Source organism: Nyctereutes procyonoides, unplaced genomic scaffold (genome assembly GCF_905146905.1).
Source record: "Nyctereutes procyonoides isolate TBG_1078 unplaced genomic scaffold, NYPRO_anot_genome, whole genome shotgun sequence".
Classification (NCBI taxonomy): domain Eukaryota; kingdom Metazoa; phylum Chordata; class Mammalia; order Carnivora; family Canidae; genus Nyctereutes; species Nyctereutes procyonoides.
In genome coordinates, this window is record NW_026575047.1 from 40,631,088 (window position 1) to 40,658,917 (window position 27,830).

General features: G+C 48.4%; 1 protein-coding gene across 3 annotated transcripts in view; it reads left to right on the forward strand.

Moving 5' to 3' along the window:
* NTRK3 (neurotrophic receptor tyrosine kinase 3) overlaps window positions 1-27,830 on the forward strand; it is a 377,133-nt gene that overhangs the window by 77,629 nt on the left and 271,674 nt on the right. For all 3 annotated transcript variants that reach the window (XM_055326704.1, XM_055326705.1, XM_055326706.1), the window contains exon 4: window positions 607-678. In XM_055326704.1, coding sequence (XP_055182679.1) covers window positions 607-678 — 72 coding nt within the window. The remainder of the gene's footprint in view (window positions 1-606; window positions 679-27,830) is intronic.

Sequence of the window (27,830 nt, forward strand, 5' to 3'; positions counted from 1 at the left end):
CTTTACTAGTAGTAGAGTTGGTTCTACCCACTTAGGGACTGTCCGGGGCTCCAGAGGCCATCCCCTTGCTCTCCTGTATTTCTCCTGAGCCCAGAAGACAAGGGGGCTGTGTGGTCTCACATAGGGATTCTGAACCCAGGTCCCAGTTAGGACCTGAACCCAGGTCTCCCGACTAAGTGATCTTACTCAGCCCCGTGGTTGGCCAGTGGTCCCCCTAGACTGCAGAATTTCTCAGCCTCCTCCTTCACCTCTGGATTTCTGTGCTAGTGGTGGTAGGGGCTTGGGATGGAGGAGGGAGTGGGTACAATGCAGGCTGCGGTCCCGTAGTTGCCGGACCAGATTCTTGAGCAGGAGACCTGTTGTTACCTTCTTGCCAGAACGGGTAGATGACAGCTTCCAGCACATCCCAATGTCCCAGGGTCCCAATAGGGCGTGAGCCCACGTGCCCTCTGCGGGGCACATAGTGATACTGATGATGAGGAATTGTGTTCAGTTCACAGGGGTGGCTGTAGGGCCGGTCTTGGAATGACCTCCAGTCAGCCTTAGTCCAGAGCAGATGTCTCTCTGCTCCACAAGCTCTGCTGACCCTGTTCTCTCTTTCTCCAGGACCATCAAGAACTCAGGACTTCGGAGCATCCAGCCCAGAGCCTTTGCCAAGAATCCCCACTTGCGCTATATGTGAGTAGAGCTGGGTCCTGGATGGCAGGGACTGGATGTGGAGTACACAGCAGGGAAGGTGCTGAGCAACAGAGACCTGAGGTTTAGGCCTGGCTTTGTCACTGTGTCACTAGGCCTCAGGCTTTTCCTTTTAAAAAGGAGGGTTTGGGATTTGAGGACAAGCCTAGACCAGGGCTTACAGGGGAAGTCTGCTGACTCCCAAGTGTGTTTGCTTTTCATTTGTAACTTTATGGGAATGTAAAAAATGATAAATCCCATTCATCTGCAATGTGAATGCTATACCTCTGAGACCATTTGTAGGTCCGTGTGTGTGTGTTTGCGTGTGCTGCTGTGTGTTGGGTACAGTTGGAAGAAGAGGAAAGGCAAGGCCAGACCAAGCGCCGTGTCTAAATAGGTTCTGGGTTCAGTGGAGAAGGACTCAGAGAGTGGAGACACCTGTATATAAGGTCACACTGCTTTGTCTGGGACAAGTTGCAGGCCACCTGGCTCCGGGTGGGGTTCTTCTCTGTACCATCCTTCCCTCTCTCTTCACGTTCCTGTCCATGTCTGATGGCGGAGGAGCCTCTTCAGGGTTGGATCCATGGGGGTAGAATCACATGAGCTTGCTGCTTTCTCTCTAAACCTTGTTCTCCATGGACGACTCCAGAATTCATTGGAAGGACTACCGCGTCCTGGGGAAAAGATGGGCTTGAAAGGAAGCCCGGGAGATGGTCAGGGGAAGCACTAACCCGCTGTGCCCGCAGGGGGTGCTTGCTGTCTGGTCACCTCGTCTTCCAGGACAGTGACTATCTTGGACAACCATTGGGCACGTTCCCCGAGAGAGCAGAAGCAGAGATGGGGAGGGAGGGGTCTGTCGTATTGGGGGCTTAAATGGAGCAGTGATGTACAGGTGAGTCTTTCCGTTGTCCATGTGACTGCTGAACTGGCTGAAGCGCTTTGTGGTTTGCTAATGGGAGGGCAGCCTGCTGGGCTGGAGTCCCCTGTGAAGCGTCAGAGCCTCCAAGGGAAGCTCTCAGAAAGTGGCAGAAAAGGAGGAAGGGAAAGGGAAGAGATTCTGGAGGATTGTGGTGGGAGGGATGGTTCTTTTTGGGGGTCCTGGCTCTGCTCTCTGTCCTCTGTGAGCTTTCTCAAGCATACAGTGAATGCTTTATACACACACACACACACACACACACACACACACACACACACACACGTAATTGTCAGTGAAAGCTACTGTTGCTGTGTGCTGTGTTTTCGTTCCTCCACCCGGAAATGGCTCGCCGTAACACTGTAAGGCCCTTGCTCAGGGCCTGATGCGTTAGCTCCAGACCTCCCTTCCAGTTGTCTCATTTAGCTGTCACCCCCTTCTTCTCGTCGAGCGACTGTGGTGAGGTTCTCCCAGTGTGTGTTCTTTGCAGCTGGAGGCGTAGCTGGGACTGGAGGAGGGCCTTGGACCAGATGTTCCCCGTGTTTATTTTATTGGGGATTTGGATTTCGATGTAAAACATCCCAGGGGAAGGAGCTTCTGACCTCTGAGAGAAGTCTTTCTTTTCATGCTAACTCAGACAAAGTTCGCAAAGCTAAGCGCTCATGGCAGATCAGGTGGGACAGTGGAGGCTGGGGACCACGTGTCCCTGCCAGAGAGACGACCAGCTGACTGCTGTTCTGTGGAAGTGGGGCCCTGTGTTGCCAGACTTACTGTTTGTTCCAGGAGAGTTAAAGGTCTAGTGAAACCCCTCAACTTTTAAATGCTGGCAACTCAAAATAAACCCCCTCGACTCCATGGACCAAACAAAACAGGCTCTGTGGGTAGAGTATGACAAATGGAGCCCCAGTTTGTGGTCTGGGGTTCTGCTTGATGGAGAGAAGCTTTCAACACGGGAGAAGCTCTGCCCTTTTTGCTCGAGGACAGTGGGTGGATGGATGTTCACGCCCTAGAGACTTCCAGGGCATTGTGTCACCTGCAGCTCTCAGAGAAATCAAGGGGGCTTTGTGACCCATAATGTTTCTTTGGGCCACAGGAGTGGGAACAGGGGTGCATCTTGGGTTACAGGTGTCTCCCAAGTGGAATGTACCAGAACATTACCTTCACTTACCCTTGAGGTCCTGGAAGAAGGCTGTGACCCATGTCTCCTTGAGGATGGTCTGGGGTGTGCTGGGTGGTGGCAGTGATAGGCTGGTGTGGCTTTGTAAGATTCCCAAGGTTAAGGGGGCAGAAGGGGTCTGGTTGGAGTAATTCTGTTAATAATTGCAAGCCTGCCCATGACCTTGTGCCCTGTCTCCTGGAAGCATTGACCAGTTTTTGCCAAAGTACTTGCTGTTGGCAAGAAGGACGGTTTACTATCAATTTACCCCCAGTTTGGGCCTGGCTTTGCATCAGGGACCAGTAAGGATGCTCAGCTTGGTATGAGAAACTCAGCACCTGTTGAGGGGCTCTGATGGGCACCGTAGGGCTTCCAGGAGAGCCTGAGGGTCACGGAGGAGTCCAGGGGTCGAGGTGTAAGCCCTGGCTTCATTGATGGGTTTATTTATGAACTTTTCCCACTTATGAAGACACACCCCCAATCCCAACTGCCTGAATTTCCCGGCAGCTTCAGGACATATTTCTCCTGGCAAATGGGCCAGGTTCCTCTGCTCTCTCACAGCATCTTCTATTTCTGTCCTCTAAATGCGGTTACGAGTCTTCAGGCCCCAGCTGAGCAATCACAAGATGATCACTTACTCCAGCGCTAATTGCTGAGCCCTGGCTTGGCAGCTTTTTCTTTTTTCTTTTCTTTTCTTTTCTTTCTTTCCTTCTTTCTTTCTTTCTTTCTTTCTTTCTTTCTTTCTTTCTTTCTTTCTTTCTTTCTTTCTTTTTCTTTCTTTCTTTCTTCCTTTTTCTTTCTTTTCTTTCTTTCTTTCTTTCTTTCTTTCTTTCTTTCTTTCTTTCTTTTCCTTCCTTTCTTTTCCTTTCCTTTCCTTTCCTTTCCTTTCCTTTCCTTTCCTTTCCTTTCCTTTCCTTTCCTTTCCTTTCCTTTCCTTTCCTTTCCTTTCCTTTCCTTTCCTTTCCTTTCCTTTCCTTTCCTTTCCTTTCCTTTCCTTTCCTTTCCTTTCCTTTCCTTTCCTTTCCTTTCCTTTTTAGGGTGATTGGCTGAGAGGTCTTTTCTTGTCCCCTGTGTACAGAATGAGAAGCAGGAAGTGAAATCATCATCCCTGTACCAGTATCAGGTTGTCCAAATTGTTCTGATTGGCTTGGTTGTCACCTACTTTTAAGCTGCTGTTGCATTACTCAGGGTCTGCTGCTTGCTTGGGCCAGAGCGTGAACCACTGATGTTAAGGCCAAGTTGTCTGTCACAAGGAAGCCTGGGGAAGAGGACTCTTATGTCAGACTTCAAGGTTTATGAGTGACTGACTCCCCTTCTCTTGACTGCTTTGGTGGCCTCTGTGCTTTATTGAGTGCAAGAGAAGGCAGTGTTGATTCATATACATCAAAGGAGATCCTGTCTGAGAGATTGGAATATTCTTGACCTTTAGATCATTTCCTTGATCTTAAAGACTTTTGGATTAAGGATTCTTAAGGATAAGGATCTTCCCAGTGGATAATTGGAATCTCTATTTGCTAATCTGCAAAATGGGCACAATACAGTGCCCCCTCTGGATGGGATGTAGGGAGGCTGACACGACTGGAGACACATATGGTACTTCACCCAGTGCCCAGTAAATGGTCAGTGTTCAGAAATGGTTGTTGCTAATAATGATAGTAATTTTTGTTGTTATTTGTGGTGGTGATAATAGAACCAAAGAGGGGCTAGCAGTTGGCCTCTATGATGATTCTGACCATAACTTTATTCTGGAAAAGCTATATATCTTTCCTGCAGTGCTGTCAACCTCCCTGGCATCTGGAATACTCCTCTCCTCGATCTCTCATGTCTCTCTTCCTTGAATACCAGTAAACAAAACCCAGTAGTTTCCCTGTTCTCTCCACTTAGTCACCCTGCTCTAGACCCTCTGAAGATCCTTCTTGACAATATTAGTTTCAGGAAGGAACCGAACAATTCAGCTGACGATCTTACTCTTTGTTTCCATCTGATTGGAGAGCGCATCCATCCGCACTACTGAAATTGTATTGTTTGCCGATTCTCCAGCCCCACCTCTGCAGCTGGCTCATCTCTTCCCTTTTGGGGTTGGTTTTCTCTAGTGTGGCTCATAGGTTGGCCAGATCTCCATAGTCTGGGGTCCCCATAGGCAGAATAATGTGGATGACTGTGAATTGTACTAAAATGGCGGTATGTTCTTTCATCTGTAAAGCACTTCAGGGCTTAGGTTATCTCCTTCAATTCTTATTACTGTCCTGGTGGGTGGGTGGGTGGGTGGGTGGAGGGGGAATGTGAGAGGTAGCCCAAGGGACAGGCCCAGAGATGGTCTGACTTGTAAGTAGCAGAAGTAGAACTTCCATGAAGTGCTCTGATTCTCTTTCCAGGAATCTTTCCACTATACCTCATGGGCCAGAAGAGGCAGTGTTTTCCACTGAAGCAATTAATTTTTTTTTCTTATGATGGTTAGAAAATTGCATAAAAAGTGCTGGTATCTGGGTCACCTGGGTGGTTTTGTTGGTGAAGTGTCCGACTCTTGATTTTGGACTCAGATCATGATCTCAGGGTCATGAGTCTGAGCTCTGCATCCGCTGAGTCTGCGTCAGATTCTGTCTCCCCCATCCCTCTGCGCCTCCACCCACCTCTCACTAAACAAACAAACAAACAAAATCTTTTTAAAAAATGCTGGCATCAGGAGAGAAGAAGGAAAGGCTACTGTTCATTGAGAACTATCTGTGTGCCAAGGACCATGCCTGATGCTTTTGCAAAAATATCTCATTCTTCTTGGTAAGTGTAGGTTAGAGTTCCTCTATCCCCGTTCCATAGATGGGAACACTGAGGCTCAGAAATCCTAACTGGCTTCCTCAGGTTCACACAGCAGTTAGTAGAACAGCCAGGACCTGGACTCTGATCCCTTTGCCTCTGAAGTCAGTGGCTTTTCCACAACCCAGACGTGTTTGCCTCCCTCTCTTTCTAGTTCTCTAGCGAGAACTCCTTGTGGGGGAGGGGGGGGCAGTGGGGGAGTCTTTAAAGTTTTATTAGAGAGAGCCTCTGTTTCCCCCTGGGGAGTTATGCACCATCCATCCTCAAAGACCTCTGTTGAGAAAGCTCTGTTTGGTTTCTTTTTCTATTCAGGTCAAATCCTATAACAACAGTTATGTTACAACCCGAATATCTTTATTATAAAAGATTCTTAGCATTCGCCTATGGCTCACTCATTTCCAAGAATATGCAATGTGAGATTCCAGCAAGCCAAAAGAATTTTTATTTAATCCCTTAGAGTTGTTGTGGTCAGATTTCTCTCTGTTCTGTTTCTTGCTTGTTCTCACAGAGCTCTAGACACCATGTTGTTAACTCCTCTCTGTCGTAAGCAGATGTACACTTGATCTTCAGCTTTCGAGAGCCAGCCCTGAGCTGACCTGGGTGCGAGAGTGTGGTGGGGTGGAGGGGGAGAATGCTCTGATTTGAGCAGGCTTGTGTCAACTGTGTTATGTTCATAAGGAAAGTCAGCAGCCCTGGGCGGGTGGGAAAGAGGAAGTGGCCAGAGTCCCTGCCATTTCAGGACTCGGCTGAGAAGGCAATACATTTCTCTTGAGGTTATTGGGATGGAAGCACAGCAAGATAGATTTATTATGTAGTGTAAATCACTCAGTGTTTTTTCTCCTTGAGCTCACCGCCCATTCTGGGATGCAAGACAACGTGTAGATATTTTGGTAGATTCTTCTGCCTCTCTGCCTGCCTCTTCTCTCAGCATTGAGACGTGCTTCCACATCCCAAAGGGATTGGTGTGTGGCACACTTGTTCCCTCACTGCTTCTCCACAAGTGCCCTTCCTCCTTTGTTTCACATGGAGGACTTAGCCACTGAGCACTTTTGTAGCTAGCAGTCAGCATGGGCTTTGGAGATAGAAAGATCAGGGTTTGAATCCCAACTCCTCCAAATCTTAGTGCAGTAAGCTTTCCCATTTTAACTTAGGCAAGCTACTGAACTGCCATGAGTTTTGAAGGTACTTTAGAGTTCCTATGTCACAGGACTGTCCTGAGCCTTTAATAAGACGATGCTTAGAAAGTGCTTAAGATGGTGCTTTACAAAAGACTTGGTATATTTTTTGCTCTTATTAATGACTTCTTCCCTGCTCATTGTCTCCGATTGCACAGAATCATAGTTTATTAAACCTGGAAGGGGCTCTAGAGCTAACCCCCCAAATTTATGTTCTTGTCCCTGCTCCCATCCGTGCCCTTTAGAGTCCTATTAAACCACCTCCTTTAAATTGCCTACTTGACATCTCCCTTTGGGTGGCTGAGATCCAGGTCACACTTACCTTGGCCAGAAGCAAATTCTTGATGTCAGTCTGCTTCTTTCCTTTAATTTTTTTTTTAATTTTTTATTTATTTATGATAGTCATACAGTGAGAGAGAGAGAGAGAGAGAGAGAGAGAGAGAGAGGCAGAGACACAGGCAGAGGGAGAAGCAGGCTCCATGCACCGGGAGCCCGACGTGGGATTTGATCCCGGGTCTCCAGGATCGCACCCTGGGCCAAAGGCAGGCGCCAAACCGCTGTGCCACCCAGGGATCCCCTGCCTCTTTCCTTTAAACTTGTTTCCCTGGGCCTTTCTTGTTCTTGTTAAGCGGTACCATGCACCAGAACACTTATGCCAAAACCTTACAAGTCACTTTTGCCTCTTCTCTTCCCTTTGCCTGCCTTTCTCCATCCTTCCATCATTTAATTCAAATCCATCAGGTCTTTTGTATCCATCCATGTCTCTCATCCCCTCCTCTACCATGTATCCTCTTGGTTCCAGCCACCAGCCTGTCTACTGGCAATAGCTTCCTCACTGGCTTTCTTACCTTTTGTCCCCTATCTTTCATTTCTGACACCAATGCCAGAGTGATAGTTTAAACACATAAATCCAAGGTACCTGAGTGGTTCAGTTGGTTAAACATCTGCCTTTGGCTCAGAGTCCTGGGATTGAGCCCCACATCAGGCTCCCTTCTCAGTGGGGAGTCTGCTTCTCCCTCCCCCTGTTCTTGTGTGCTCACACACTCTCTCTCTCAAATAATAAATAAAATCTTAAAAAAAAAACCAAACGCATAATTCCGATTGTGTCACTCTTCTGCTTAAAGCCCTCCAATTACTTCCCACGTTACTTACAATAAAAGCTAAACCCTTTTCCAAGGCCACAGGAACTCAGGCTGATTGCATTTTCATCTCTCCATCTTCTCTCCTGGCGCTTTCCCCCTTGCTCTCCTCTGCAGCCCTCTTTCAAGTCCTTGAACGTGCCTCGCTCATTCCCTCCTTGGAGTTTTTGTAGTTACTGATCCATTGGACCCAGATCTCTGCATGATTGGCTCCTTCTCATCATTTTCTCTGATGTCACTGTCTTAGCAAGGCTGTCTGGCCGCCCGATCTCAAGGGCCTTTCTTCTTCTCACACACCTTTCACCCGGTTACATCATGTGGCTTAACAGTGTCACCAGCCCTTGTTACCATGGACTATCTGGAAGTATCTCATTCATCTATTTGTTTGTTTATCCCCTGTCTCCCCCAATAGAGTGTCAGTTTCCCTGGAGCAGGGACTTTGTGTTGTTCACTGCTGTAGCTCCAGCACATAGAATGGTGCCTGTCACATAGCAAGTAGTCTGTAGCCATTCGTTGGATGTAGCTATTTGTTGGCTAGTCTGACTTGATCATACTGTGGATGAGAGGATGGCTTTCTAGAGTAGAGAAGAACTCTGACCAGGATTTCATGGGTAGGAGCTGAACCAGGACTAGAATTCAGGTCTTGGTGCTGTCAGCTTGACATTCTTTCCACCATATCATCCTGTTAGTCAACATTCTTGGGTCCTGTCTAGCCAGAGCTCCTCAGACTCTATGTATGGCAGAAAACATTGTAGTTGTGTTTAAAAGAAAAGGTATATAGGCAAATAATCAATGTAAACTATTGACATTATAGTACTGATACTATAAAATGTACAAATAGTACAAATGTACAATCATATCACAACACCACTCTGCTGAAAAGTCATGTGAAAATGTACAATGAAAGCAACTTATCTCTTTGAGATTTTTGTTCCTGCAGCTCTATCTGCTCAGAAGCTTCCTCAAACCTGGTGCTTGAGCTGTTGCCTCTTATGAAATCCTAATTCTATTAGCCTTTTTTTTTTTTTTTTTAGAGAGAGAGAGAGAGAATGAGATTGATCATGTGTGTGTGTGTACAACGTTGGAGGTTGAGAGAGAGAGGAGAGGAGAGGAGAGGGAGAGAGAGAATCTTAAGTAGACTCCACGCGCAGTGTGGAACCCAATGTGGGGCTCGATCTCACAACCCTGAGGTCACAACCTGAGCCAACATCAAGAGTCAGGTGCTTAACTGACTGAGTCACCTGGGCACCCCTGGTTCTTTGGATGAGTAGTTATGCATATGTGCTCTTGCACCACACTCCTGAGTTTAAATTCTGGCTCTGTCACATGCATCTGTAATCATAGGCAAGTTACTTAACATATCTGCATATCTGTGCCTTAATCTCCTCATTTGGAAAACAGGGATGATAGGGTTGTTAGCAAGATTAACTAGATTAATGTATATGAAGTGTTGAGAATAATATCTGGCCCACAGTAGGGGTACAGGATACGTTAGCTGTTGTTGCTACTATGATTCTTCAGGTTACATTGTGATGGTGACCTTGTCAGGATGCAGCTGAATGCGTATGTAGAGAAATATGTATAAGACTCTTCCGCATTCCTCTCCCTCAACATGCTCCATACTGTGAGGGATTTATCATGTACAAGACATCATTCCTGTCCTTAAAGAGCTTTCCATCTGGGTGGCTCAGTCAGTTGAACATCTGACTCTTGGTTTCAGCTCAGGTCATGCTTTTGGGGTTGTAGGATCGAGCCCCATGTGGGGCTCTACACTCAGCACAGAATCTGCTTGGGAATCTCTCTCCCTTGCCCCTCCCCCTGCATGCTCATGCATACCCACTTGCTCTTTCTCTCTTTTCCTCTCAAATAAATACATTTTTTTAAAAAGAGTTTACCATCTATTTGGGGAAATATGAGGCCTTGGTATAACCAGGACTGTGGCTCCTAATCCTTTTTTTTTGAGAATGTGGTTAAAGCTGTACAATTTCTCCTCAGGAAAAGCCCCCACTTACACACATACCATTTCTCAAACATTTTGGGGGATTTATAGACTTCCTTTGGACACTGAATTCAGAACCTAAGGATGTCCTAGAGAGAGGTGTTTGGTGGCTGGGATGGGTGGTTTATACCTAACAGGTCACAGCTCCTTAAAACTCCTATTCTAGATGTGACAAATGAGATTTATATTATGGCAGCATTCTCCTAGGCATAAAAGAATGTCTTCATAATTTATAATCTCCCCTGTGGTTAAGGTAAGTTGGGAATAGACTGGGTATGGTATGGGGTTTTTTTTTTGGGATGATAGAAAATATTCTCAAACTGGTTACAACAATGGTTGCACAGTCTGTGAATGTACCAAAAAACATTGAATTGTACAGTTCAAAGGGGTGAATTTTGTGATGGCTCAATGATACATCGATAAAAATGATGAGTGAGCATCTTTCTTGTGTGTGTGTGTGTGTGTGTGTGTGCGCGCGCGCATGTGCACATATGTGGTGTGTGTGTGTGTGTCCCATGTCCCTCACCAAGAGAAGCTTTCAGAGCCTCTGTGGGGTTCCCCGTGCCTCTCTGTCCTCTGCCACAGGACTGAGGACATTAAGGTTCCAGACAGAGGCTGCTCCATTAGCCTGAGTCTCACTGGGAAGATGATGGGGACAAAGCCACAGCTGACCTTCCGTGGACATGCAGTTCGAGAGAGACAGAAACTTTTGCTGTAGTGAGAAAAGAAACAGATAAACCGGGACCACAGTGGCTGTAAACCCGCACACGGGTGGGTGGGCTGCCAGGACCATGAACCTCTCAGTATGTAGCTGCCCCTTCTCTTCCTTTCTCTCCCCATCAAGAAGGGGTCTCAGAGCACAAGGGAGGAGGATGCTGTTGCAGCGGCTTTGAATCTTCTCGAATTTATATGTATAAAGAAGTAAGTCCTATGCCAATAGTGGCTGTTTATTAGAGGTTGTGGGTTATTTGTGACATAACTCACACCTTGGACACTGCACAAATAGTTGCCGGTCTCCAGTCTTCCAGTCCAAGGCAGCAGAGGGGCCACCAGTTTAGACTGATGGAACTGTCGACCAGAGATGGGCTGGAGTGGATAGGAGGCTCTGGAGCAGGCAGCAGCGGGGTGGGACTTGGATGGGTGGCTGCGGGTGCTTCTGGCACAGGGACTGCTGCTCACCGTGGCATGAGTACAACCTTTTCCCCCGTTGGAATTCCTCCCAGAGCCATTGAGACACATGTTCGTGGTTCCAGCCCATTGAGTCTGGCCAGCAGGTCACCTACGAGAGAATTCCAAGGGAACAGGATCTGGAAATGGAGCCATTTGTCAGTAGAGTAGGATTTTCTCAGGTCTAATGATGTATTTCCCAGATCTAATGATAATAATGTATGCCTGGGTGTGTCTGGGCGGTGGCCAGGAGAAGAGAGGATCTGAAGCTCGGGTTCACATGAAAGTGGGGAGCAGCTTGACACCTGGTTGGCTGTCATTCGTGAGAAGTACTATTTGGCTGTCAGCTGAGTGACCACACCTTGCATGCACTTTGCTCTTCCTCTGCATTGGTCTGTGACCTTGGATGAGCTGCTTAGCTCGTCTGGTCTGTTTCTACATCTGTAAACTGAGGCAGTGTTATAAATGGGCCCAGAACCAGCTTCAGCATTTTGGGAAATTCTTCTTGGAAGGAAGGTGGCATCTAGGGTCATTAAGGGGCAGGGCCAGGGGAAAGCTGTGGTCAGCATACTGTGGCTTTCCCTTCCCCCCACCTCCGTGCAGGGGCAGACATTGCAATGCAGTGAGTTCCATGGACTTAACATCAGTGAAGTGTAACTACATGCCAGGCATTTGTGCGCTTTAGGTATCATTTTATCTTCATAATGGCAAGTGGACACAATTTGTTGTGTCCATTTTGCAGATGCAGAATTCGGGGCATAGAGCAGTTACATGACTTGCCGGAGTTTACACAGCTACTAAGTGGCGGACACAGAAGCCAACCCTAGGTGGATTGCCTCGGGAATTCCGGAGCCTGTCTTCCTAATAACTCCACTCTTGGATCCACAGGCTGTGACCTGGGCAGGTGTCAGTTCTCCAAATCCAGCTGGGAAGGACCGTCCAGCAGGAAGCTTCAGAGTGGCACCTCTCAGAAGGGGGATGACTTTGGGAGAGAAGGACTGTGGGAGAATACTAAGGAGGTACCTGAAACCAAGTCCTGGTCTCCAGCCAGTTGCCAGCAGGGTCTAGGCGAGTGGGCAGTGCCTGGGTCGACACGCAGGGGGCCATTAGCGGAGGATCGCACAGGGGAGGTGTTCAGTAAAGAGAGTGGAGCCTGGCTGGTCCAACTGGTGGGGATAAATCCATGCTTACGATGTATGGATGCAAGAGTAGCAGGCTTTTGACCTGCCCATTTCCAGAGAGCATGGAGCAACTTTGCCTGTCACCAGCTGTGGCTGTCTTTGGCCCCAGCCCCCAGGAAAGACCATGTTTATAGATGGCAGAGCTTACTGCAAAGTCTGGGGATGGGAGTGGAGAGATACGGACCAGAGCTGATGAATTCTAACGTCCCTGCCTTACCAGCTCATGATTTTTTGCTGAGGCCAGTACAGCTTCCATACCTGACATCTCTTTGTGCCATCAAGTGGTATTATTTCTGTAGATCGGCCAGGGTCTTCTTCCCATAGCCCAGCCTCTGCAGCATCTGATGACACCAAGCAGAACCTTTGTCATTCCTTTTTCAAATGAATCCTTCTTAATTCTGTTGGACTCAGATGTATTTTGCATCCTGGAACACCATGCTCAGGATTTTCATTTTCAACCTGGAATTTCTTAACCTCTGCTCATTTATCCACTGCTTCCTATTTCTAGTCAGGTCGCACCCTCAACCTCTGGGCGATTGCCTTTCTGGAGCCCTGGAGAGGATTTGCATCTTGTTCCCTAGGGAGGCAGGTCGCTAGCTTCCTAAATTGAGTTTCTTTTTTCTTGTCCATTTGTGTCTCTCCTGCAGACTCCCTGTGGTCCTGGGATGAAGGATGTCCTCCCTGGTCATTTCTTTCTGTTCACTTTGTTTTACGGACAGCGTTCTGGTCCACCCAGGGCAGACCCACGTGACCCAGACACTGTGGCCACATACCTTGCTCGCCAGCCAGAGCATTTGTGAGGCTGTGATTTTCTTCATCAAAGCCCCTCCGTTCAGCACTGTCCTTTTTTTAACTTCAGTTATCTCTAGAATCCGCTGCACTGAACTTTAAGAATTTGCTTGTAACCTTGTCAGCTTTCCGAAAGCTCAGTCTAATGCTGAGTAAACACTCTGGCCTCCTCGGCTCCCAGCCTTGGGGATTAGACCATGTGCCCATATTTTTCCGGCCTTGGTTTTTCCCAGTGGATTTTCTTTCCTTTTTCCCCCTCTCCCCTAAGGCTTCATTACTTTCCATTTGTCCACATCTCTTTTCTCCATTTTTCTTGTTAAGGACAGATTTAGAAAATGAGATTAGTCTCGTGGCTATTTTGGCGTCATCATTAATTTTCGTCCCTCTTCATTCCTTAGCAGACCGGCAGTCTCGTGTCTCTCTCTCTCTCTGCCTGTTTTTTTTTTTTTTTTTCCTGATGGGTTTATGAAAGTCTCTTCCCGGGTTAACCCCTTTGTCTCTTGGGACCTGCTATGGTCCTCTGCCCTTCCCCGGGGGCTTCTAGGTCATCCAGCTGTGGTGTCTGTTTTGGGTTGGAAGGGCATTGGGTGCTCCCCTTCCCAGAGTGGGGCTCAGCTGTGTACTATCCCTGATCAACTTTGTGTCCTAGAGTCCTGTGAAGTTCATTCACGGTGGCCTTTGGGGTCATGTGGCATTTTCCTGAGACTTGAATTCATTAATTCCCGTCAGGAGCCTCTGTTGAGGTCCTACTGTGTCTCAGGCAAAGCTGTAAAGATGAATTATATTTAGGTCTTCAACTTTAGGGGGTTAGCCTGGGGGGGCAGAGGGTAGAGGCAGTTACTCTGTGGTGTGGTAGGGACTAAGGACTCCCCAGGCATACTTGACAAAGGCGGGTGTGTTGCATCCTTTGGGAAGGGAGGATTCACAGCAGAGAAAGCCGCCTGGGGTGATGGCAGAGCACTTGAAACCTGGGTGTAGGTAGGAAGCAGCAGCTGGAAGGAGCTTGGTGAGGGCATGGGTGTTAGGGTGTTGTGTGAGGACTCTTCTAGGTAGAGGGAACTGCGTTCTGAATGTCTAGAGGCCTGGTAGTGTTTGTGGGACCACAGACCCCCCACTGAACCTGGAATCAGGCTCATAGCTTGACTGCCACCACCATCTAGCCCTGTGTTCCTTAGGGAGGCAGTCCAAAAAGGTTAGGATCTTGCTTCCAGCTCTCTTGTCTTCCAGGTTGTCCTATGTGCTGACACCTCTGTCACCAAGGCAGCAGAGCACTGAGGGGCTGGTCATGTTAGGGAGAGCCAGAGCAAGAGGGGGAGTCGGGGCTGCAGGCAGGGCATCTTCCCTAGTTCCCCATTTGCTGCCAGACAGTATGTGTGTGAGATGTGCCTCCTTCCAGGGGGAAAGCTCAGTGCTTCCCGGCCAGGGCCCTGCCTCTCTGACATACCAGTGTCCTCAGAGCTCCCACTCTTCACACCACCCGCCCCTCTCAATCCCCCACCCCACACTGGTGCTCTGGCAGAGAGATTGTTTAAGCATTTCAGTCTGATCCCTCTTAAATGTGCCTTTGATGCCATCAGGCAGAGAGCCAGACTGCCTGCCTCAGGTGAGGACACAGCTGTGAAAGAGACCTGATGGGACAGGATGGTGCAGGTCTAGGGGCAGCCTTGGGACCCATTCCGACACTTCTCCACCCACAGCTCCCACCCTACCTCTTCTCATGCTCTCTGCCCCTGCTACACTGTGACTCCCCTCCCCACCTGCAGTGTGCCAGGCTGTCTCTCCTCATTTCCACCACTGTCTTGTCCTAGTGCCTCCCCCTCCTTCCAGGCTCAGCCCAGGGGTCCACTGGAAGCTTTCCGCTAACCAGCCCCTCCATGCCGTTCCCTATCACTTTCCTTTGGTCCCTGGTCCTGTCCTTGCACTTCTCCCAGTAAGCATACATTTGAATTATGGGATATTTGTTGTCCCTCGTGTGCTGAGACCTCGCTGGGGATGGGCATCTTGTCGCTTTCCTCCACCACTGGACACCCAACCCTCAGCAGAGCCCTGGCACTTGGTGGGCACGTCTGTGGATGAAGGCTTGGAGGGATTGAGGGAGGTTGGTTTCCCTTTTCTCACTGGTGGGTCTGATGCCCTGAGTCATCCAGTACGTGGGCATGGCCATGGGCGGTAGGAAGTAGGATTCTGCCTTTGAGAGACCAAACAGCCTCTCCTGCTACTCACTGAGTCTGTTTCCATATTGTGTTGGTGCTGCTGAGCACCATGGGCCCCAGCACTGCCTGCTCCCTGGGGGAGTTCAAGAGGGTGACCTCCCTACTCACCTATCCAATACCATTCTCCAGGATTAAAAGGGCACCTGGGTCTTCTTGCCCTTCCCCACATCTGGCGTGCCCAGCTGTGGCTCAGGGCGGGCAGCTCACCCCTCCAGGCGGTGGCAGGGCTGCCCCTCTGTGTGCCAGCTGTCCGTCTGCAATCAGGAGCCTCTGCTGATGCCAGCGAGGGTGGTGTTTGCAAAGAGCAACCGTGTGCTCCTTATTTATTGTGCAGAAAAGAAAACAAATTAAGGCCTTGTAATTATACAGTCGGGCATGTTCTTAAATAAAGCTTAAGCAGTCAGAACTCCATTTAGAATATTAATAATTGCATTCCCCGGGCCTGATCCCCAGCAGCTTTCTCTCTTTCTGCTCTTTCTCTCCCTCCCATCCTTCCCTACTCCTGTGCCCCTTGGTCTCTCTCACTGGTGTCAGTCTCTGCTTAGACCTGAGGAATCTCTGGAAGTGCTCACTGCCTGTGAGTAGGCATCCTTAAGAGCCCATATTGGCCTTCTCGGAGATCACCAACAGCATTGATCAGGTGATTCCATAGGCATGTGGCCTTCCTAGAGTTTTCTTGCCTTGCCCCCTCTGCTTACTCCCTTATTTTGGTTAAGCACCCAGGAGAGGCGTGATGTTGCATTTCAGGGCATGAATTCTGGAGTCAAGTCAGAACTGGGCTCCAGCTTGACTGCTGAGCAGCTGCAGGATCTTAGTCAAGACATCTAATCTCTTTATGCTGGTTCTTCCTCTGGCGATAAAAGCATCCCCCTCATAGGCTTGTGTTTTGGGACTTGGATGAGAGATTGCATTTGAAGTCCTGGCACATAGCGAGTTCCTTACAGATGTTAGGTCTTTCCGTCCATATATCTCTAGATCAAACAAGAATTTTATGAGTTTCTAATTTTTGTTGTCCCGGACTCACACTGGAGGATGCTAGGCACCCAGTAGGTCTCCGTAAGCCCCTGCGAAATGCAGTGGGGGTGGTCAGTGTGTGGTGTGATGTTATGAGGATGACATGGACACATTTCTTCTTATGAAGGATGACCAGTTCCCTGAGCAATATGCTCATCCCCACTGTGGCTCTGATGCTTTATAAACCATTCTCGAAAGTAACATCTCATTTAACACACAGTAGTAAGGTGAAGTAGCAATTACTGTTATCCCTATCTTATTGCTGAGAAAATGAAGAAGATGGATCACCCAAGATTGCATCGCTAGAAGTAGTGAAGGATGGACCAGGACCCTGGTCTCAGACTCCCACTGCCTTGTCTTTTCTGCTACTCTGTACTGTTCCCTGAGTCATTGCTGACATTTGGGAGGAGACTCACCTGGTTTCTGGACTTCAGGGTCTTCATGCTGCTCTGACACTTTCCACAGATCCATCACCACCTTGATTTCTTTCTTCTTTCTTTCTTTCTTTCTTTCTTTCTTTCTTTCTTTCTTTCTTTCTTTTTCTTTCTTTCCTTTCTTTTTTCTGTTTTGTTTTGTTTTGTTTTGTTTCCTTTCTTACTACATGGGAAACACATTCCAACACTGGTTTTACTGATAATATTGTGGTAGTTGGGTCACTGTCAGAAATGAACTCAAAAGTAGTCTAAAAACATTCAAATATTGATAGATTTATAATTTAGACTATAGGTGATTGTGTGGATAAGGCTGTGGTGGGCCTTGTTAAATGCAGGTGAAAGGTGCTTTGGAAATATCTCCTTGTGGCCAGCATAGTGGCTTGGGATGGGGAGGAATGTGGGCCTTAAGGCAGGACTTGGTCCAGGTGGAGCTGGAATGTTCAGTCTATCTGGAAGATAAAATTAGCTTTCTTAGAGCAGAGATGCCAGTATGCTAACTTCTGCTGGTTGGTGCTGACCATACAAGGCAGAATAATTTTTGTATTCTAGGGATTTTGGGGGAAAGACAAGGGTCTTAAATTGTTTTTGAAGGAATATACACAGCATCCTATAGGAAGAGGGAGAAAACTCACGGATTGTGTGTGTGCATGCATGTGCCTTTGCAAGCAAGCAGGGAACAAAGCCAAGAGAAAGAGAGAAGAAATATTTATTGTGTTAAGCTCTCTGCTAAGTACTCTTCCAGCAGTGATCTTGTTGGAATGAGTGATATTCTTCCTGTTTTACAAATGAGGACGCTGGAGCCCAGAGGGGTTATGTAACTTGCCCAAGGTCACACAGCTAAAGATATGGATTCATATCCATAAAGGTCTGCTCTAGAACTCTTGTTCTTGTCTTTTGTATCACAATGAAAAGGCTGGTTCACGTCTCCGAGGGTGGTCAGGAGCCCAGCTATTTTAAAAGAAATATTGAAAAATTCTTTCTTCTTGGCAGGGAGACTGGTATCTCCCTCTACCACTACTTTTGCCTCCGCAGCTCTCAGCCTCCATGATCCTCTCCCTGGGGATTCAGCACCATGGCCAGAGCCCAGGGAGCCCTGGGGCCACCGTGAGCTGTGAACAGCTCCCCAGGTTCCTGGCTCTCCGTTTTCCTCTCTAGCATCATCTCAATTGCTGCTGGTTCTGTGCCCTTAGGTGAGAGCCATGTGGCATTCAGGAGAAGCCCAGCACATGGGAGGGGGGGGTCGGAACTCTGTTAGCCTGACTGGTGAGGTCCAGACCTAAGCAAGAAAGGGCACTTGAGAAAAGTCTACTCCTTCCCACTCTCTTCTCCCAGGCCCAGGCCAGAGGTGAGGAGGATTGTGATTTATGACTTCGGTTACTTGGAACTGGGGAGTCATCTGGGGCCATGAGAAGGAAACTGAGCTAGAATGAGGCTCTTTCCTCCGGGGCAGAGCTCCTAGGGCCTGTGGTCCAAAGTTGCTCTGCTCATCCCTTTTCCAAGCCTGTTTGGTTTCTGTTGAATGGGCCCAAAAGCCAGTGGACCTGCTGTGTACTTTCTCACAGGAATAGTCAGAGGGGGAAAGCCGTGGCAGCACAGGGGAGCTGGCAGTTATAGCACTGGTGGCTTTGTCCTTTGTGATGGTGTGCCCTCTTCGTTCTTGGAAGGCTTTCACCTGGGAGTGCAAGACAGAGCCCCTGACTCAAAATCTGGACACCTTCTGGCTTAAACGTGTGTGTAATGCACACACACAGGCAACACACACACACACACACACACACACGTGGTAGAGTGCTAACAAGGTCATGGATTCTAGACTCAGACACACTGATTTCAGCCCCTGTTTTAACAGTACCAGCTTTGTGACCTTGAACTAACTACCTAACCTCTAAGCCATGGATTTCTTATCTGTAAAATGAGAAAAAATCATAACAATAATATGGACCATAAATGGTTTGGGGGGATATTCAGTGGGCTGACATCTTTATCTAGTATCTGATATCTTCAGTAATTAGTTCCTAACAAGCACTCAATAAGTGTTACTCATTATTTCTATTCCTCAGAAAATTATTTCTGCATCCCAATTTTCTTTAGTTTATTCACACGATTATTGTTAATGATTCTGGAAAAATCCCCACAGCATGGAAAAATGATTAGCAAGTTAATTAATTGTTTGCACTTATGTTCAAAGCTCAAGGTTTGAATTAAGTTGAGGTCAGCCATAGTAGTGCTGGTATAAGAAAGAATGAGCTGAGTTTGGCACCCTGCTTAAGCACAAAATGTATGAAATTCAGACCATTTGGTGAAATTTACTTGCATGCTTTCATGTAACAATGTTTGTGATCAAAGGGCAAATTGTGTCTTCTGCTTTGTGAAAAAAAACTATGAGCAGAAACACGGTTCACAGCTCCTAGTGTGGATGGTCACCCCTGGGAGTGCCAGTCTTTGCCAGAACCATGCCCTCATGTACTTTGCCATTCTGTTCTCTTTTCTCTGATTTCTCTAAGTCTCAATCCAAAGTGCCCTGGCTCTGTAGACAAATGCCCTCCTGTTCCCAGTGTATACTGGATCCTCACATAACCTGTGGGGGTGGAGGAGGTGAAGAAACAACATCTTGAGAGTCTCCATAGAACCAAGTGGGGCAGGGGTTGATTCTGGGCTCCATATAATTCAGTGTGAGATAAGAGGTCTTGCATAAGTCTCTGGGGACCCTGCCAGAGCTCTGTAGGAGAGAGGCCATGGGGAATAGGAACGAACACTGCTTTTCCCAAACATTTTGCAGAATTGGACAACACAGGCCAAAAGACCGTGCATGGTATAAATTACGGAAAACAGTGGTGTAATGACATTGTTTAGTGAATAAATTGAAGCCCTGAGTCATGAGGCCAATAACAGAGAGGGAGCAGAGAAGCATAATTAAAAGGAGAAAAGCCATGTTTTCAGCTGACACTGGAAGTGAGATCGAGATGAGGGTGAGGGTGGGAGGACGGGAGCTGCTGGTCCCTCACTTTGGCTGCGGCTCAGGAGAAAGAACATGGTTGTTACTGGCAGTCAAGGCGGGTGAGAAATGAGGCCAGGACTTCTGACACAGAGGAGGAGAGAGAGTGGTAACATGGAGAATTTTAGTAGAAGCAAAGCCACGTGAGCTTTGGAAATTAAGATTAGCTATTAGGCCCCTGAACTCTGCAGTGATTTGGAATAATCTAGGCAGAGAGAAGCCTTTGTGAAGACAGATGAGAACCTGGAGAAGAAGGAGGGAGATCAGGAGTTGGACTGGGTCTCCTAGGATTCACGGGGCTCTAGGGATTGTTCTCCAGGATCCCTCATATCTGCAGCTGTATACTTTCTTGCAAATACCATCTCACCTGCTCATTTTAAGGATTAAAAAAAAAAAAAAACAAACAGGATATTTTAGAGGGAGGTGGGGCAGAGAGGGAAAGGAAGAAGCAGACTCCTTGGCTGAGCAGGGAGCCCAACGTAGGACTCAATCCCAGGACTTTGGGATCATGACCCGAGCTGAAAGCAGATGGTCATCAACTGAGTCATGCAGGCACCCCAGTGAACGGTTTCCATGGGAGAACATGTCTTGTTCACTTCATGCATCAGTGCCTAGCATTGCCTGGCATGAACTAGGTACCAGATTAGTGTGGGTTGATTGATTGAGGGGGTAGGGGTTGCCTTTCAATATAGTAAAAGCTGAGACAATACTAAAGCTTAAATTTGGTTAGACAATTTGCCTATCACTAGTACTCTGTGCTATAAAACCCAACAGCTGGAAGAGTGCACAGTGCATAGTAGGAATTCAGTAAAGTTATTGTCCAAACTGGGACACTTTTTTTTAAAAGAAGATTTTACTTAATTATTCATTCATCATTCATTCATTCCTTTGGAGAGTGCAGGTATTGGGGGAGGGGTGAAGAGAGGGAGGAGAGAGACTCCCCAACAGACTCCCACACTGAGCTCAGAGCCCGATGTGGGGCTCTATCACATGACCCTGAGATCATGACCTGAATCCAAACCAAGAGTTGGATGTTCAACTGACAGAGCAATCCAGACTCCCCCAACTGAGATACTTTGAGAGTGAAATGGAACCACAGAATGAGATTCTGGGACAATAGTCATGAACCAGAACTGTTTGGGCAAACCAGGATGTGTGTGGTCACCCATCATCGGTATGTGTTGAATGAATGGATCTCATATCCTTGGAGCCTTCCAAAGAGGAGTGAAGGTCTTCTGAGGTTTGCCTTCTTTTAGCCTGAGTACTCTCATTTATCTTGGGGATCCTTCAGCTAATATTTACTGGGTACCTACATATACCAGGTATATTGCTTGTATCAGGGATACAAAGAGATCAAGAAAAGCTGTGTTTTTACTCTTAGGGCGTCTCCTGGCTAATAGGAAGCCAGACTGTTGACAAACTATCTGACAGTGTGACAAGTGCTAAAAGGATGGACTGGCTGTTCTGGAGCCCTGTGAGTGGGGAAAAGCTAATAATCTGGAGGTGGCAGTCAGGAAGGGTTTTTGGAGGAAGGATATTTCAGGGAGTCCTAGAGGGTGATTAGGAATTTGCCAGAAATGCTGGGAGAATCCAGAATGTCAAGCAAGTCTGTTCATGGCAGAGAACTCATTTCAGACCAACTCAACAACACTGTGTTGCTGGATGCTGGGAATAATAGAACTGTGACTAAGATAGATGAGCCTGTGACCTCACAGACTGTATGAGCTGTTTGCCATCAGATACGATACCATATATTCCATCAGGGCTGTGACGGGGAAATTGCCGTGTGAGCCAGGAGCCAGGAGGAGGGGCACCTACCTCGTGTCTGGGTGCTGACCCCAGCAGTGCACTAGGTGGGGAGAGACTGTGTCCAGGTACGCACGTGTACTGTGAACGGGGAGCTGCGTGCCCCTTTCAGCAGCCACCCTCCCATTTCATGGTATGGGGAGCCTGTCACCCTGCCCTCCTTATTTTGCTATTATTGCCCTGGCAAACAGTGGCCACAGGACTAGGCCAGGGCAGCAGTGCTCATGTGCAGAGGTGGGGAGTCCAGAGGTCTCAGGCTGGGCAGGAGGTGGTGGGTAGATAAGGAAGCCAGAAGAGGTGGAGAGAGCCCAGGCGTTGCTTAGGAAAGGCCCATCTGCCTCCCCATCCAGAGCTTTTGAATGTAATATTAAAATGTTCCTCATTATTTTCCTTGGATGAATTTGCTATCCTGATATATTAATTATTCTTAAAGGTCAACAGCACTCTTTCGAATCCCCTTCTGTTCTATCATGTAATCAGTTAATTAATTGGAAACCATTTAGCAGCGTCTGCTGAGCACATTGTCGGGTGCGAGTTTTCTTGTTTTGTTATTCCTGTGGCGGTGGCTCCCTCCACAAGCCACAGAGCATTTGGGAACTTGAGCATGGGCCCTGCCCCTGGTCCCTCCCCTTCCCCTGGTGGGTGCCCCCCCCTTTAGTTATCTCATTAACATTTGTGGTATCTCACCGTCCTTGTTCTTTCTGAATCTCTACTGGGAATAAAAGCCCCGTTTTTGTGGAGTGCCCATATATGACGGCCACTGTTTGGGGTATCTGTGTGTATTATTTGATTTGACTCCTACTGTCTAGTGTGGTAAAGATTTTGCTCCTGTTTCCGAGGAGAGAGGAGGTTCAGAGTGCTGAAAAGAGCTAAGAACTATATAGCTAGAAGGGGGCCAAGCAAGGATAGAACCTCCTGGAAGCTTTCTGTTTCGGTTTGCTACAGTGCTGGTGCTTCGGAGGATCCAAGAGACATGGCCTGTGGCCGAGTCTTTTGTTGAATTCTTCATCCCAAGGGCTGCTGGTTTCATTACTGTACAAGCATGTCATACAGACATGGAGCCCTGTTATTTCTTTGTGCTTCCATTTTGCTTGCTGCTTCTGAAGTCTCAATGTATGCGGAGGCGATTCCTCAGCAGCTTGAGGGCAGGGCAAAAATGGGAAGCAGTGCTCCCAAATGTGCTCAGGCCCCCAGCACGAGCCAGTCACACTAAACGGCTGACCTGTGCTCCACTCATTGGCAGCTCAGCAGGTTTGTTGTGCCTCACATCTGCCCACGTGCCTCCTGGAGATGTGTCCCAGGGCATTCCACCCCTGGGCACGTTATTATGTGTATGACTCCACCAGACCCCTCCCTGCCTGTGGTCGGTCTGGTCTGCGATAAAGGGGGAAGACATCACTGGATGAGGACTCTCCACACCTCTCCCTGAGGGTCCCTCAGTGCTAGCAGGTGGATCTCCATCCTTTTTGGCTTTACCTATGGTCCCAGTTAGACCAGGGGACACAGTGGGAAAGTTGATTTGATTCCTCCTTTCAGAGACCCAAGAATTCCAGTCCTCTCAGACCTGGGGGTGGGGAAAGTTTTCCAAATTTGACTTAAGAAGGCTAAGATTTTGTCTTAGTGGGTCACAGGAAGGTAGAGGTCATGGGACACATAAGAGGTGGAACCTCAGTAACACACCTCCTCCTGCTACTACTAGTAGGTGATAAGAAGCACAGACTGTGGCCAGGCTGTGGCCAGGCTGTGAGGGTTCAAATCTTGGCTCCCCCTTGTAGTAGCTGCTGACCCAGGGCAAGGGATCTAAACTCTTTGCTCCATGATCTCCCCTTTGGAAAGTGGAAATGGTGATGGTAGTAGTGGTGGTGGTAGCACGTCCCTCATGGGGTTGTAGTGTTTAAGTGAGCTCTTCTATGTAAAATCTTTAAAGAAAGCTGGCCCAGAGTAATTGCTGTGTGTGGTCGCTACGGCCACTACTACCACTTGCACCCCAGTGGCCATGGATCAAGCACCTACTGTGTGCCAAACACCGTGTTGGGCAGTTGACACTCCTTAATTCATCTTAATCCTTACAGCTGCCCCATAGGCAGATACTATAATGACTTCTGTGATCAGGATGAAGAGATGGACCCACAGAGGTTCAGTAACTTTCTCTGGAGTTGGGGAGGGTGGGTCACACAATCAAGAGGGCCAGAGCCAAGGGTCTGGCTTGTCTGTCTGGCTCCAAAGTCTGTGCTGTTTGCCACTCTGCCAGCACTTCTCACAACCGGAGCAGAAGCCAGCATTGCCTCAAGGGCCCGATACAATGCAGGGTGCTGGGTTCACCCTAAGAGGTTCCGATTCAGCAAGTGGGCTGGGGCCCTGAGAATGTGTATTTCTAATGAGTCCCCAGTGATGCTGATGCTGCTCGTCTGAGGACAACACTTTGAAAATTCCTGCCTGCCGTGTGGGTTGTGGTCTCCCCTCCCAGTAGGCACATGATGAGCTCTCCACCACACTGCCTGCCTGGGCCCTCCCTGCAATGCCAGTTGCCCATACATTCCATATTAAAAACTAATCTGTTACCTACTTCCTCACATGGTCTCCATGACCCAGTCTCCTGGCCAACCCAGCAGATGAGAAGGCCCCAAGCAACAGTGGCATCCGTGTGTCCTCCTGGCTCTGCTGGAAGGGAGGCAGATAGCAATCAGCTATCGCTCTTTAAATCCACACACAGGCTCTGGTCTGGGAAGGGGGTCAGAGGTACTCGAAGCCCTCAGGCAGCTGTCCACAAAGCCACCTCTGGAGAGAGTGGCCTCAGTTGACCCTTTCATCCTAGCGGGTGACATCATGCTCCAAGCTTCTCGGAAAATACCTCAGGCTTGGGGCTAAGGTCTCTGGTTTTTGGTGTGTCCTCTGGCCTCAAGGGGACCCCTCACACTGGGCAGCTGAGCAGGCTCCCAACCTGCTCCTTTTAGTAGGTTTCTAGAGCTGTCCCAGCCCTTCTCCTGACTGCCCTCCGACACCTCCCACTTGGCAGTCCTCCACCCCTTTCTAGTTATTAACAGTGGCATCTGTTCCCAGGAGCTCTTGGGAGGATTCCTCAGCTCTTCACACAGCTTCTCTTTACATCTGGGCACATGGCTGTTTTATTCTCTCCTACATGTATGATATCTGGGTTTTCAGGACAGAGGAGTTGATAGGCTAAGTAAACTCATTGGGAAGACAGAATTTTACTTCATCAGTGGCTCTGGAAGTGAGGTTCCCAAACCAGCCACATCAACTTCCCCTGGGAACCGCTTAGCAATGTAAATTCCAGAACAGACCTACTGAATCAGAAACTCTAGTAGATGGAGCCTGATTGCCTGGGTTTCATCAGCCTGCAGGTGATGCCAAAGATTGAGCTGGAGAACCCATGCCCTAGATGCTAACCCCAAACCCACCCTTGGCCTGTGCTTCTTCCAGCCACTCATCTCGAAGGAGGGATTGGATGCAATGTTGGCCCAATCCTGTTTCTTTATAAATAGGCCAAAGCACCTTTCTGCTCATAATTTCGTTGTTCTGGAGAGAGCCATAGATCTTTGTCACATCCCAAGAGTAGATCTTAGAACAGAGATCCACAGAGTAGAACAGAGTAGATCTTAGGTACCTGGTCAAGCAGGAATATGCTTTCTGCATCTTGAAGAGTACGGTGGCCTTCCTGCTGCCCCTGCCCATCCCTCCTTGCCAGCTCCCAGACTCAGGTTCCTTGGTTCTGACCATGAGCATGGCATTTTCCTCACCAGCCCCCACATGGCCGCAGCCACATTCGCCACGGTTCCCTCCTCCCTCAATGGTCTTTGCTTTGCTTCTGGTTAGTTTCTTGATTGTTCCACAGATGCTCTCTCTGTGTCTTTGTTTTCCTGTTGTCACAGAGCTCTTTAGTAAAAAAATGAGTGTCCCCATATCACTGTTCATGTACCAGAGCCTGTCGTGGGGCCATGGCTCCCTGAGCCAGGTCTGGCCTTTTCTGCAACACCACCCCCCCACCCCCCGAGGGAACTGCTGCAAGGAATGCCCCATGGCTGTCAGACCTCGCTGACCTAAGGCTCCAGAGAGCGCTCTCCTGCTTCAGGGCAATTAGCTTTTGGTTAATTTGTCTGAAAAAAAACTTCCAAGGAGCAGAACCCCTCAGAATAGTCTCAGTAACACTCAAGGTCTGGTGAGAAGCAGACCGCATGAAGGCTCAGAGCTATTGCTAAGGCGTTTTGTAAGCTCAGGCACCAGACCTTTAGCCCCTAAGCCGCATGGTGAGGGCTACATCTTCCCTGGACCTGTGGGCCTTCAGGCTCTGCCCATGCATGTGGCCAGTGGGCTGGGCTGGGCTGGAGTTCAGGTGCCAACACATCTCTAGGGGGGTAGATGCTACTTGCATCTCATTAAAATGGGTTTCTGTGGTCTTGTGTTGAGCGGAGGTTTCGTTGATGCTTGAGTTCAGGGGGTCATTGCCTGGGCCTCTGGCACTTGTACTCATGGGCTTGGGCTGCTTGTAGCTTCAGCAGTGACTGGAGATGGGCAGATAAGGGGTGAGACGCCATGCTTGAACAATGATAGATTGTGTTTATCAAGGGCCAGGCCTGGTGCCAACTTCACCCTGTTTGCCATAGCCCATTTAATCACCACTGCTACTCAAAGGGACAGCCTCTGTCTCCATATCCCCAATCTACATATGAGCAGGGAGGTCAGGTAACAGCACCAGGGGTTACAGAGCATAGAAGCAGGAGAGGTAGGACCAGCACCCAGGCCCACATGATGCTGAAGTTCTGTGAGAGTTCAGTTGAACTTGCTGTACCTTTATTGATCACTTACTATGCTCTAGTGGCTATAAGGTCTCTCCAGCTGAAAAGAAGTGGTTCTCCACCTACAGGAAGAGCAGTTTTCTGGGGGGAGGAGGACAACACATATAGAGCAGTCTGTCAAAGCTGGCAGTCTGAGACATGGGTTGTGCCTGAGGCCCAGACAAAAAGACCTGGGAAGAAGAGGGTGAGAAGGTTTTGGAATGAGTGACCCTGGCTGTCCTTAGGACTATCTGAGCTGTGTCTATGAGACAGGGAGCCAGAGCATGAATGTGTAGAGGGTGCTGGGAGCCACGGTGTGGAGATGGGGATGTGCCAGGGAGCTATCAGGGTACAGCCAGCCCAATGACCCTGCTCTGTTCATGGGGGGGGGGGCATCTTTAGGGTTAGTTATGTGGAGGGAGGTGGGTGATGATGGGAGTACATGGATGCAGGGAGTTGAGGTCATTGTGTGGAAAGACTTGAACTTCAAAGTGGAGCCTGGACTGGATTAGGTAGGCCGAGCCTTCTGAAAGTCCAGCGAGCACACCCAGTGTCTTATGTGTTGGGCCACGGTCCATATCCACCTCATTACTGTGCCTTTCTTGAGCTTTTCCAGCTTGAGAGGACACTGGCAGCTTCTCCATGGTGTTGCGTGTAGTTGGGGACAACTGGAGTGATTCCTTCCTATGCAGCAAGCCATGTGTCTGCTGGGTTCTGGGACGGATCGGCATCTGGAGAAAGGGCACCTGCCCTTACTTCGGAGAATTAGAGTTTTTCCTTCTCCACCTGTTGGCAGCTCCTCTCCACTGAGGACCTCAGTCAGGGACTGGCTTATACAGATGGTCTAGAGCTGCCATCCATGGGTCTTAAGCCCTTGAAATGTGGCCAGTCCAAACTGAGATGCATTGTGAATGTAACGCACACGTGGATTTCAAAGATGTAACAGGCACACAATAGAATATAAACTATCTCATCAGCATTTGTTATGCGATCACATAAATTGATGATACCTTATATTTACTGAGTTAAGTATAATGTATGAATACAACTACTTTGATATCTCTCTTTTCACTTTTTAAAATGTTACCACTAGGAAGTTTGAATTTGCATATATGGCTCGTATTATATTTCTATGGGTGAGGGCAGGCACGCTTTTTCTGTAAAGGTCCACGTGCTAAGTGGTTTAGGCTTTGTGGGCCATCGGGTTTCTGTGATAGCTACCCAACTCTGTGGCTCTAATGCAAGCTCCGAGGGTGTATGAGTTTTCTGTTGCTGCTATAACAAATTACCCTAACCGTTGTAAGACAAATTTCTTGCCATACACTGTGTAGCTTAGAACCTGCATGGTCCTCACTGGGCTAATAATCCAGGTGTCTGCAAGGCTGGGGTCCCTTCTGGAGGCTCTAGGGGAGAATTTGTTTCATTGCCTCTTCCAGCTTCTAGACACAATGCACATTCCTTGGCCTGTGGTTCCTTCCACCATCGTCAGAGCCAGCACATCGAGTCTTTTCCTGTCTTCCCTAGTCACATCTCTCTCTGACTTTCTCTCTGTCCCCCTCTTCCACTTCTG